Genomic DNA, 12,772 nt, shown 5'->3' with positions numbered 1-12,772 from the left:
CAATTTCTGCTACCACCTGGGATGTTACCCAGCACTGGAGGTGGTAATTGTATTTCAATTATAGACGTGTGTGTGTGTGTGTGTGTGTGTGTGTGTGTGTGTGTGTGTGTGTGTGTGTGTTCATTTCTGAGCTCATTTGTTTTATCTGAGTGAACAGTGTGTATTAATAAATATAACTATGTAAAGAAAATAAAAAATGAGAATCAATTTTGATGTGACGTCAAATGAAGCCTCTCTCTCTCTCTCTCTCTCTCTCTCTCAATCTCTCTCTCTCCCATCACTCTCTCTCTCTTCATCACACTCTCTCTTTCTCTCTCTCTCACTCTCTCTCTCTCTCTCTCTCTCTCTCACTCTCTCTCCCCATCACTCTCTCTCTCTCTCCATCACTCTCTCTCTCTTCATCACTCCCTCTCTCTCTCTCTCTCTCTCTCTCTCTCTCTCTCTCTCCCCATCTCTCTCTCTCTCAATCTCTCTCTCTCTCTCTCTCTCTCTCTCTCTCTCTCTCTCTCTCTCTCTCTCCCCATCACTCTCTCTCTCTCTCCATCACTCTCTCTCTCTCTCTTCATCACTCTCTCTCTCAATCTCTCTCTCGCTCTGCCCCCCCCAACCCGTCCCCATTTCTCTCTCCCCTCATACAGTTCAAACACTTCATTACGATGGACATCTGGTGCCTTCTTACCCATAATCCCCTTCCTCCTGCCCCATCCCTCTCTAGCTTTTCATCTGAACCGACACACAGTATTATTACAATAATATTAGCTGTAAGAAATGTTTGTATTTTTGGTGTTCAGTCTGTGACACCTTTAATACCTATTGCTATTTTCAATAAAATTGAACAGTGTTGAATTCTATTCTCAGTCGCACGAGTAATCCAGGTATAAACCCGTTAAGGACGACTTTAGAAATGTAGAGAAACATAGTGTTTAAAATTAAACCAGCAGTGTTTAACCTTTGAGTGTTAAATCATTACTGTCCCTGTTACTCCATGTGTGGTGTTTGTTCAACCCTGAAGGTGTTTAATTCAATGCTGTTTAAGTGAAGTTGGTGATGTATGTGTTCATTCCAAGGTGCAGGAGTGACCAATACTGTGAGACATAATTCAGTACATTGAAAATAAAATAAACACTGAATGAACTAACTCAATACTGTATTGTACTGAACAAATTCCGTATTGTAAGTTTAAAATAAACACTGAAACATCTATAAGATTCCTGCCATATTTTTTACATGTGAACTGAATATTGTGACAGACAATTCAACACTGTTAGATACAACTCAATACTGCACAATTCTGCACTGTAACAGAGTGCAACACTTCATTAACCATTTGTTTTAATGTTAATGTGACTTTGCAGGTGCTAAGTCAGCACTCTGAGAGCTAACTAAACACTACTTACTGTAACACTTAAATTATAAGAGCTACAGAAATTCAGCACGGCAAGAATTCTGATTCAACACTGTTCGAGGTTTAATTTAACACTCAACACTCTGTATATCTAATGTCAACACTGTTAAAGGTAATTCAACACTGCGTGCATGAACTCAATACTGTATTATCTACTGCAACTCTGTAAGTGGGTCTAAATTCTGAATGCTGTAAGAATTTCAACACCCATAAGAGCTCATTCAACACAGTGACTCTGAATCCAACACTGCAGCTGTGATTGAACACAATGTTAGTTCACGTAAGACCCAAAGCGACCATTCAATACTGTAAGAGGTTAATGTAATTATACGTAAGATATTCAACACTAAGAGCCGATTTCTTGGAGGTTTTCACGCTGCACGTGATCCTTTAAACACCGCTGTAACGCACATGCGTGCACCATGGCCTGTACTGATGGGCGTGTGTGTGTGTGTGTGTGTGAGAGAGAGAGAGAGAGAGAGAGAGAGAGAGAGCACTCACTGGATTTGCCCTGTCTGGGTCTCTGCAGTAGCCTCTGCACCGTGAGCAGGTCCTCAGTTTTCACCGCCTGCAAGAGTTCTTGATCTTTCCCCATATTTTATTTACACACACACACACACACACACACACACACACACACACACACACACACAGGAGCGCGCGCGGCGTCCTCTACATCCAGAGCATCCTTGCGCGACGACTCGGCCACCGCCAGCGCGCCGTTAAAGCCGCTCCACCCGCGTCCTCCATCCCCGGGGAGACTCGGTGTCCGGACTGTGTGAGGACGTCAACCGCTTTTTCCTTTTAACAATAATAACACAAACAGGATGTGCTACATGTGGTCGCGCGATTACAATAAATAAATCCCGTATGAAGGAATGTGACGGTCGTCTCCAGGTTACAGGAACATTACTGCAAAAAAAAATAAAAATAAAAAATAAAAATGTCGTAGCGCGGAGCCTACTCTGCTTCCTGACCCCTGTGTAAGGCGACGGGGTTGTTACGTAAACATCCGGGCAGATGTGATGTGATATGATGGGATGTGCGCGCGGACGGACGCTGAAGAGGTTGTAATCCGCGCGCGCGCGTGCTTGCGTGCGCACACGTGCGGGCATGCGCGCGTGCGTGTGTGTGTGTGCGCGATTGCTTAAATTTATGGTGCTGCAGCAGGGGGGTGTGACCAAATAGCCCCGTTTCCCCGCATGAGCCTGACAGATTAAAATTAGACGCGTGCGTGCGTGCGTGTATGTGGCTGCGCGCGCGCTCTCCCGGTCTTTAATCACTAATTGATATAAACGCATTTTCTTCAGTAATAAAGCGCACCTCAGACTTGACCGTGTTTTCACTGAAACATGCATCACTTTAAGGATGTAACGGTGTCACGGACAATTGGAGCGGATGTCTAATTTGAGCTCTAACCTACATCCCTCCTGCTTTCCCTGTATTACCGTCGGCGCGACCCCTGCTGGTGGTCTGCAGAATCACACCACACACTACACAATATCAGCTTCTCAGTCATGTCTCAGTCTTTCATCTTTACAGCTTTATACAGTGTGTAAATAATTCAAACGCTCACAAACCGTTTTGAGTGACAAAGATTAAAAGACAAAAATGCTTCATTCGTTTTTCTCCTGTGTTTCTCTATAGCGCTATTTATACACCTAGTGGTCAAAAAGGAAGTGCACTTTAGGACCTGTGAGACTCCGAAAATCAACGAATTTTAAAAAAATAATACCAAAGTTTCTTGGTTTGTTTTGTTTTTTTATGACAATGAAGATAAAAGGAAGGTCAGATATTATAGCAGAATTAGATCAGCAGTGTAAGTGTAAGTGCAGACATTGTGTGTGTGTTTAGACACAAAGGAAGTTAAAAATTCTGTACAAATGTACAAATGGGTCCCCAAGGAACAAAATGTTTTTAAAACCTAGAAACCCTCCTTAATGATATTCACTGTGATGTTTGTGTCTCACTGATGACGGAAAAACAAACCTGTGATATCAAACATCTCAAAACTTTGATGACCTGCTGGCTGCGTGCTGGATGATTTTAGTAAAAATTCCCAATTTTCAAACAAAAACTATATGAAGTACGATCTTCTCTACGGCAGGTTGTTCAGCCAGTGAGATGTTTACATGTATCTGAGGTCACACACAGCAGATCCCTGAGTCCAGTTTTGTGAAAATTTGATTTAGAATGAAGTTTTATTGTGAAGTCGTATGTAAAGAATGTTCCATTGAAGTGTAAAGGTCCTGTTGCCTAGAACTAATAGATGATGTGTGTTTGTGTGTCTTGTGTAAGATTAATGCTAATGGTGTGTGTGTGTGTGTGTGTCTGTGTGTGTGTGTGTTTGTGTGAGTGTGTGTAATGTAATGGGTAAGCACCAGTGACTCTCAGTCAATCATTGACCTTGTTAGCAGTGTCTAGAGGTGTTATTTCGACTCTGTTGGCCACATTAGGTGTTGGGGTAACACACCTGAAATGTGTGTGTGTGTGTGTGTCTGTGTGTGTCTGTGTGTGTGTGTTTAAGACCAAATCCAAACCAAAATTCCCAGATCCAACAGAAGCCTCTTTTCGTCTCTGTCTCTTATGTGAGCACAGAGTCGCCTCATTAAACTGATGCGTTTAATCATCAATTCAGCCCTCCCTCTCTCCTTCCATTTATTCCTCTCTCCCTCCATTTCACGTGTGTGTCGTCGAGTGTGTGGACGGGTCATGGCGTCAAACGCCACCACAAAGTTCTTCGCGCTCACACAGTCTTTTAGTTTTTCTGATATCATCGTGATCGGAGCGTATTTTCTGCTCAATGTTGCTGTCGGAATATGGGTAAGAAAGTGAGTGGGTGTGAGAGTGAGTGTGTGTGTGTGTGTGTGTGAGTGTTTGGTTGTGTGTGTGTGTGTGCATGTGTGTGTGAGAGAGAGAGAGTGTGTGTGTGTGTGTGTGTGTGTGTGTGTGTGTGTGTGTGTGTGTGTGAGTGATTTTGAGTGCGTGTGTGTGTGGTTGTGTGTGTGTGTGAGAGAGAGAGTGTGTGTGTGAGTGTGTGTGTGATTTTGTGTGTGTTTGTGTGTGTTTGTGTGTGTCAGCTCTACAGACATTTTCACACTGATTGTACAAATGACAATTAAGTGTGACTGTGACTGCTGATTCAACTAATCTGGATTCAGTTCAGTACTGATGTGTAATACTGAAAAAATACTGTGTGTGTGTGTGTGTGTGTGTGTGTGTGTGTGTGTGCTTGTGTTAGTCATCTTGCAGAGTAAGCAGAAACACACTTAACGGCTACTTCCTGGCTGGCAGAGACATGGCCTGGTGGCCGGTAAGAGAAAAGTTGGAATTTTACATAAAACATGTTTTGCTATTAAAATATAAAAAAGATTCACATTGTAAAAATTTAAAGCAATAATTTACACTGAACTAACTGACAACATTCGAGCTACGATTACTAATGTAATCAGTAAGTCGTTCATGGTAAAACATTGTACTGTCTTTACTTTTTATTCATCTAAACAATTTTCACTTCAAAATTTTCACTAAATATTCAAGCTTCATGTAATAAACATGATGTTTATAAACACTGTAATTATCAATAAAATATAAATAAACTGTTTCTAAGGCTGCAAACATTTAAGAACTAAAACGAATAATTACACATCAGTAAGCAGACGAGTTTCAACTGATTATTATTTTTCTTTTTTAAAAAGAACATTTTAACATAAAAATTCAAATCAATTGAAAATGAAATTGTACAAAATTGTTAAAGTAAAGAATTTAAATTTCACCTGTAAGTTTTATTGTCTATTGTTTAACACATTTAAACTTTGGTTTGGATCAAATTTTTAAATTTGTGTCTAATATCTGCAAACATTCAAACTTTTTTTAATGAACACATTAATTTAACATGCTATCGTTTTTAGATAAACATAAAATTTAAGTTCAGTAATTAACAGTTTGATTTTCTTAACGGATATTTGAATCTGAATATATTTTATATGCCTTTTTATATGAGAATGAACAAAGAAACAAATACATATTTGTAATTAATTAATAAGTAAGATTTAAATTATTATATGCCTAGACTTAAATAATAAAATAATACTAAATCAAATCTAATAAATAAATAAATAAATATTTTATTTACATTAATTTAGAGCTGATTTTTAATTCATTATAAACAATGTGAGATTGTATTATGATATAAATGAGCACAAGAAATTCAAAAAGCTAAATTATTTAAAATTATAATTAATATATAATATTTGTGTGTGTGTGTGTGTGTGTGTATGTGTGTGTGTGTGTACTTGTGTGTGCGTGTGTGTGTGTGTGTGTGTGTTGTGTAGATTGGAGCATCTCTGTTTGCCAGTAGTGAAGGATCAGGACTGTTTATCGGCTTGGCTGGCACCGGGGCAGCAGGAGGCATCGCTGTGGCAGGGTTTGAATGGAATGTGAGTCTCCTCATTAGTTAATTCCAAGTGCTTTCCATTTATTAATCATTCTACTTTCAGGCAAATTAAGAGAAAATAAAACACTGTTCTGTGCTGTTCCTGGAAAATATTCAACTTATTTGTGGTAACAGTAAACATTCTTGAGGTCTAATGTAAACCTACAGGGTGCCATATTTTTTGTGAACACCAGGGGGCGACAGAGGCCGCTATGCTTATTAAAGTACATGCACTTTTATTCTAGGCAACCTATGTACTGTTGGCCCTGGCCTGGATCTTTGTCCCAGTGTATGTGTCCTCTGGGGTATGTCTGAAACTCTAATACAACACACACACACACACACACACACACACACACACACACACAAACACACACAAAACACACAAACACAACACACACGCAACACACGCACACACACAACACACACAAATACACACAAACATGCACGCACGCACACACACAACACACTCAAACACACAAAAATACACACACACACTAACACACAAACACACAAACACAGTTGTATTTGTTATCAACATGACCTGCATGTAGAAATGTTTCATTTAAGACATTAAATGGTAGTCTCTATTTCTCTCTTTAACTCACTCCCTCTTTCTCTTTTTCTCCCTCACACACACACATATACACACACACAAACACACACACACACACATTCTTTTACACACTCTCAGATTGTCACGATGCCCGAGTATCTGGGTCGGCGGTTTGGTGGAGAGAGAATTCGCATGTATCTGTCAGCTCTCAGTCTGATGTTATCCGTGTTTACCAAAATCTCAGTGAGTGCCCATACACACACACACACACACACACACACACACATACTGTACACACACACATCTGGCATATCTGGCATCGTACCTGCACATGTAAAAACAATGCATATCACACTTATATGATATTTGTATCTTTCTCTTTTTGTCTCTCTTTGTGTGTGTGTTTGTGTGTGTGTCTGTATGTGCATGTGTGCATGTGCTTGTGTGTGTTGTGTGTGTGCATGTGTGTGTTTGTATGTGTGTGTCTGTATGTGCATGTGTGCATGTGCTTGTGTATGTGTGTTTGTGTGTGTGTGTTTGTGTGTGTCTGTATGTGCATGTGTGCATGTGTGCATGTGCTTGTGTGTGTGTGTTTGTGTGTGTGTGTGTGTGTGTGTCTGTATGTGCATGTGTGCATGTGCTTGTGTGTGTTTGTGTGTGTGTGTGTGTGTGTGTCTGTATGTGCATGTGTGCATGTGCTTGTGTGTGTGTGTGTGTGTGTGTGTCTGTATGTGCATGTGTGCATGTGCTTGTGTGTGTGTGTGTGTGTGTGTGTGTGTGTGTGTGTGTGTGTGTGTGTGTGTGTGTGTGTGTGTGTGTGTGTGTGTGTGTGCAGACAGACCTGTATTCTGGGGCCTTGTTTATTCAGGTGTGTTTGGGTTGGAATCTTTACCTCTCCACTGTGCTCATGTTGGTGGTCACAGCACTCTACACTATTGCAGGTGAGGGGTGCCAAAACTTTTAACAATTACACAATTAAATTTACTTACTTTAACTTTTATAGTTCATTTTTTTTAACTTCCTGAACTTGTGTATTTTTACTTTTTACTTGTGTTTTTTTGTAATATGTCAACTTAGTTACTTTACAATCTATAGAATGTTATTTCTTAAAAATATAGAATGTTATTACACCATATTTTACTATGTTATTACGTCATATTTACATTATTCATGTCTTACTTGAATACTTGTCTTACTTCCCTCTAACCTATTTTCTTTCTTTCTCACTTACCTATAAATGTTTAGTTACATAATTATATGACTGATTTAGTTTAATTACTTAATTAACCAAGTTCCTACTTACTCACATAGAATTATATTTTCTTTTTAAATTCCAAACCTGTGTTATTGTTAGTTACTGAGTACTTTCTCTTTAGATGTTTACTTATTAACCTATTTCACTAATTCACTTATTTTTTACTTATGTATTGAATTGTTATCTCCTTACATCCGTTTCGACTTATTTACTTCTATTCTACTTTTTTACACGTAAACAGTCATTTACTTAATTTACTTCATACTTAACTTTTCTTAAAAACTCTTACGTTTACCTAATTACTTGCATCTTATTTATTTTACTTGCTGAATTCTAACCTACTTATTTTCTTACTTACCTACAGTAGAAACCTTTATTTATTATGTTGGCTTGCTTTATAACATTATTATTATTATTATTATTATTAGTAGTAGTAGTAGTAGTAGTAGTAATTTTACTTGCTTAATTTACTTAATTATCCAAATGCATTATTTACCTCTACATAGAATTTTTCTTTCTTCTTAATTACTTGCTTTACTTCCTTAATTTAACTAATTTACTTACGTCCTTATACTTATTTTCTCAAATAGAGACTTTGACTTACTCATGCCATTACTTTAACTTACTTAATTATCTTACTTATTTACATATAAACTTTACATTTTCTTCTTAATTACACACCTACATAATTGTTACTTACTACTTTAACTTTAGACAGTTAATTAATAACCTGCTTTATATTATTAGTAAGTACCTCTAACTTATTTATTTACATTTAAATTCTCCACGTACCTACAAACTTTTCCTCACTTGTTGATTCAGTTAGGAGAGAAAGGGATAAGCGTGTGATTAGCATGTGCTGATTAAAGTTAGCATGTCAGCATGTGATGAATAAGAAGTGACAGGAAACCATAAGAAATTTAGAAACAATACAAATATCTCTATTAAAATAACAAAGCATTTAAAACTTTACTTACTTTTTTTTTTTAGATATTTATTATAAAGTCTATTATATAATTTCCCCAAATTATTCCCAAAATACCTATTTATTTATTTATTTATTTGTTTATTCACATAAGTTCACATAATTTTCCTACGAACCTTACAATGTTCTTCAGATTTTTTCTTACAATCTCTCTCTCTCTCTCTCTCTCTCTCTCTCTCTCTCTTTTCCTCTTTCTCTCTCTCTGTCTCTCTCTCTCTTTTCCTCTCTCTCTCTCTCTCTCTCTCTGTCTCTCCCTCTCTCTCTCTCTCTCTCTCTCTCTTTTCCTCTCTCTCTCTCTCTCTCACTCTGTCTCTCCCTCTCTCTCTCTCTCTCTCTCTCTCTCTCTCTCTCTGTGTGTGTGTGTGTCAGTGCCTAACACACTCGCTGGTTAATAAACACTTCAGATTAACGAGTCATTGAGGATGTGTTAACAATAGTGTTGGAATGCAGAGCAACTTAAAGGCCGTGAACGTATTTTTCATTCTCAATTTTTGGATTAAGCTTTGATCCTTTAGACATTCATCTAAATAACGTCTGGTAACGCCCATGCCGTGTTTAAGTCTCTGTAAAAAAACATTAAACCACTTTGGGAGTACAGTCATACAGCACACACACCCACACACACAGATCTGTAATCGTATCATTTCTATCTCACAACTTCACTCCAATTTCTCATCCCAGGTGGTTTAGCTGCTGTGATTTACACCGACACACTGCAGACCTTCATCATGATCACTGGCGCAGTCATCCTCACCATCACAGGTCAGTCAGGTGGTGCAATTGAACTCCTGTTACCCAACAGGTGTGTGTGGTATGATATCATGATATTGTGTAAGACAATTACTGTAAAAGATCTGTAAATTTTCCATTTTAAAATAAAGCCTGCTGGAAGTCAGGGTGTTAGCATGTGGGACACCATTTTGCTAAGCAATGTCTGAGACAGTGGAGACAAAGAAAACACGAGCATGTGGAAATATTTCTTAGTGAGCTAGACTAGCCATGTGACATTATGGTTTACAGGGTGAAAGTTCTATAGTAGCGTTTTGATCTAACTACGTAGCTATAAACATGTTTGAAGGAACATGAGCTTGCTAGCAGCATTTGACTAGCTAACTTAGCTAGCTAGTAATGTTGATATTAGAGGTGATATTCACTTCAGTACGTTTCTTCACTTTTTGTCATGTAGAATGGTTTCCAACATTACCCACAATGCCTTTCTGCTAACGGCACAGTGAGATTTAGCCCTTTTACCACAGGCACTAACCTCCTTAAGGAACAAATAAATATATAAATAATTATATAATACACTCGAAATGCATGACAAATGTTTCAAGTACACATGAGTGATGTGTCTGGGGGCGGAGTTTAACTTTAACAGCGTCCGAGTCATACGCGATTAGCCATTTCATTTCAAGCATCTTGTCAATTTTGCTCATTAATTTCATTCCATGGAGTTTCAGTAATGAGCTTTTACATCATAAATGTGTGTTTGGATGAAACGTCTCCAGTTACAGGTTATAATGTAATGTCTATAGCAGCAGCAGCTCAGTCTGTAGATCGTACAGACTGCAGGTTTATAGTCATGGACTGAACGGCTGATTGACGGGGACTCGCATGTCAGATACTCTGTGTAATCTAGAACCCGGTTCTAGAAATGTGGGGTATGTGAAGCATCACCAATGGGTGATTTATTTATTTATTTATTTTTTGCTACCATTTTTGGAAATCACAACCCACCTGATCCAAGCTGTTATATTCAGGGGTCCAAACACAAAAGTCGAGTCAGTGGAAATTTTAGGTCTGTGTAAATAATGTTCATAAAATAAATCCATACTGAGGAGATCCTCTGGAACTGCTGTTCTGCAAGGAGATGTTTATTTATCTTCAGTTTTATGGAAGGAGTCTCCATCGTTAGCGTCTTTCCGAGTGTAGAGAACAGAGCGGTTTATGTTTTCCGGTTTCTGTGTAAAATGCCGAGCTTTAAGAGAAAAATAAAGAGACGCTGGTGTGGAAATTACTTTTGATGGATGCGTCAAACTTCAGGCTTTTCATACCATTCATTTTAATGTAGAAATTATCTAATGTGACGATCTATAATTAGTTTTACATTAGATTTGTTTGCTTGTAAGAGGAATAAATAAATCCGTCTGGGACTTTCTGCTAGAGGAAAACAAGAACTTCAGGTCGGTAAGAGAAAGTCGGCTTCGTCTCACCACCTCGTCGCTGTTGACTTTACTGTTTTATTCTGTGTCACACCTTCGATCTCAAGGCAATGGAGAAGGAAAAACATCATGTGATGGTGCAATCACATGGTTATGTGTTCAGTACCTCTGTGTGTGTGTGTGTGTGTGTGTGTGTACATTCCTGCTAGCACTTCATGGTGAAATCATCATATCCAAATATTAACTTACCTTATATAGACATCTTTAAACATTTCACAGTCCAAAGAAAGACAAAGTCTTCAGCTCAGAACTATTTCTCGCCTGAAAATGTTCTTGATAATCAACTGAAATGAAACGGGAGGAAATAAAACACTGCAAGAGTCACAGCGAGAGTTGTTTTGCTGAAATAAGCAAACTTTTTTATCACTTCAATCAAGATCTAAAGTCAAGCAAAAAAGTGAGTTTTAAACCAGACGAATGCCCGTGTGCTTTCTGTCCCTAACGCCACACCCCTGTCAGGAAAGCACTTCAGATCTGCTCTATTAAACTTTCCCTCACACCATTAAGCAAAACTGTTATTCTCATTTGTCTGATCAGCAACACGCCTCGGGAAACACGACGCTTTTCTCTTTTTCTGAAAGATTGACTTAAATGTGCAACATCAAAACAGCTCGCTTCTGATTTTTTGCCTCCTTTTTGATTAAAGAAATGATAAAGGTCAGTGGAGGTCAAAGGAAATCCTGACTCTGATCGTAGCAATCTGTGATCTTTCTGGGGTTTGTGGCACCATGTACAATTTCCTGTGAGCTGTTCCAAATTCCAAACATCATCATTGCCTGACATTTATCTCAATTAGGAGAAATTCAGAGGAAACGTTTATCTTCATTGAGATGTTTGGTCCTTCGGTTGCTCCAGATATTCAAGATAATGTACTATATAAGAAGTGCCGCTGACTTTGGTGACTTTAGCAACTTTAACACTGATCACGTTATCATAGATGACCAATCACAAATCACCACTGTCCCCAACAACCAATCACAAATCACCACTGTCCCCAACAACCAATCACAAATCACCACTGTCCCCAACAACCAATCACAGATCACCACTGTCCCCAACAACCAATCACAGATCACCACTGTCCCCAACAACCAATCACAGATCAACACTGTCCCCAACAACCAATCACAGATCAACACTGTCCCCAACAACCAATCACAGATCAACACTGTCCTCAATAACCAATCACAGATCAACACTGTCCCCAATAAACAGATCAACACTGTCCCCAATAAACAGATCAACACTGACTGTAACAACTAATCACATGTCACCATTGTTTCTAAGATATACTCTATTTTTGTTCTAATAAACAATATCCTGTCTTGTTTGATATGCAAATAAACTCCATGTATACAATGAATATGCAAATTAGCTGTCGTCTGGTGACTTTCTGAGCACGTCTTAGTTACTTCCTCTGAAAGGAGTCAGAAACTGCGTATAAGTTACCTTATTCTTTAGAATCCTCCACATTTCATCAGCTTTAATATAACCATTTTTGCTTTTTTAAAACAAACGGATTTGATATGAATGTTATCGTCAGCTGAAACCTTGAAGTTTTTTTAAAGTGCTACTTTTTATAGGAGTTCATCAGGGATTTAAGTATTTATTCCTCCTCACATCTGAAGGTTTAACACTGCGTCTCTGGCCTTGCTCTTGTACTGTGTTGTGGTTTGTGTTTTTATGATTTACTTCTGTTTTACACGCTCTGGGATGAGTCAGCTTATGTTTTTATCCAAACTGCCTTCTTGTTTGGGGCGAGTCGGTGCAGATCTTCAAAGGCATCAGCTTTCGTGCAGCATCATGTCACATGTTTTCTAGATGGCCTGCGGGTTCATGGGCTTCACCCTCTCGATTAATTTGCATGTGTGATTCTCGGAAACCCTCCAATTACCCGCACACCTGTTTAGATTT

The 12,772-nt window shown here is 38.5% G+C and overlaps 2 protein-coding genes across 4 annotated transcripts in view; one reads left to right on the top strand and one right to left on the bottom strand.

Moving 5' to 3' along the window:
• Positions 1 to 2,476, bottom strand: part of si:dkeyp-9d4.3 (caskin-1) — a 33,812-nt gene extending 31,336 nt beyond the window's left edge. For 2 of the 3 annotated variants that reach the window (XM_060860269.1, XM_060860271.1), the window contains exon 1: positions 1,907 to 2,438. In XM_060860269.1, the coding sequence (XP_060716252.1) occupies positions 1,907 to 2,000 (94 nt within the window). In that variant the 5' untranslated portion in view covers positions 2,001 to 2,438. Of the gene's footprint in view, positions 1 to 1,906 lie in introns of all 3 variants that reach the window. The other variant, XM_060860270.1, reaches the window with a different exon arrangement.
• Positions 2,477 to 4,100: 1,624 nt separating this feature from the next.
• Positions 4,101 to 12,772, top strand: part of slc5a10 (solute carrier family 5 member 10) — a 35,440-nt gene continuing 26,768 nt past the window's right edge. Inside the window, exons 1-7 of the mRNA XM_060860274.1 lie at positions 4,101 to 4,228; positions 4,647 to 4,718; positions 5,740 to 5,844; positions 6,086 to 6,145; positions 6,535 to 6,639; positions 7,232 to 7,337; positions 9,318 to 9,398. Of these exons, the coding sequence (XP_060716257.1) occupies positions 4,118 to 4,228; positions 4,647 to 4,718; positions 5,740 to 5,844; positions 6,086 to 6,145; positions 6,535 to 6,639; positions 7,232 to 7,337; positions 9,318 to 9,398 (640 nt within the window). The 5' untranslated portion in view covers positions 4,101 to 4,117. The remainder of the gene's footprint in view (positions 4,229 to 4,646; positions 4,719 to 5,739; positions 5,845 to 6,085; positions 6,146 to 6,534; positions 6,640 to 7,231; positions 7,338 to 9,317; positions 9,399 to 12,772) is intronic.

This window comes from Tachysurus vachellii, chromosome 24, assembly GCF_030014155.1.
Source record: "Tachysurus vachellii isolate PV-2020 chromosome 24, HZAU_Pvac_v1, whole genome shotgun sequence".
In the NCBI taxonomy this organism is placed as follows: domain Eukaryota; kingdom Metazoa; phylum Chordata; class Actinopteri; order Siluriformes; family Bagridae; genus Tachysurus; species Tachysurus vachellii.
The sequence above is the reverse complement of the archived record's forward strand: the minus strand, read 5'-3'. Positions and strand labels throughout refer to the sequence as shown.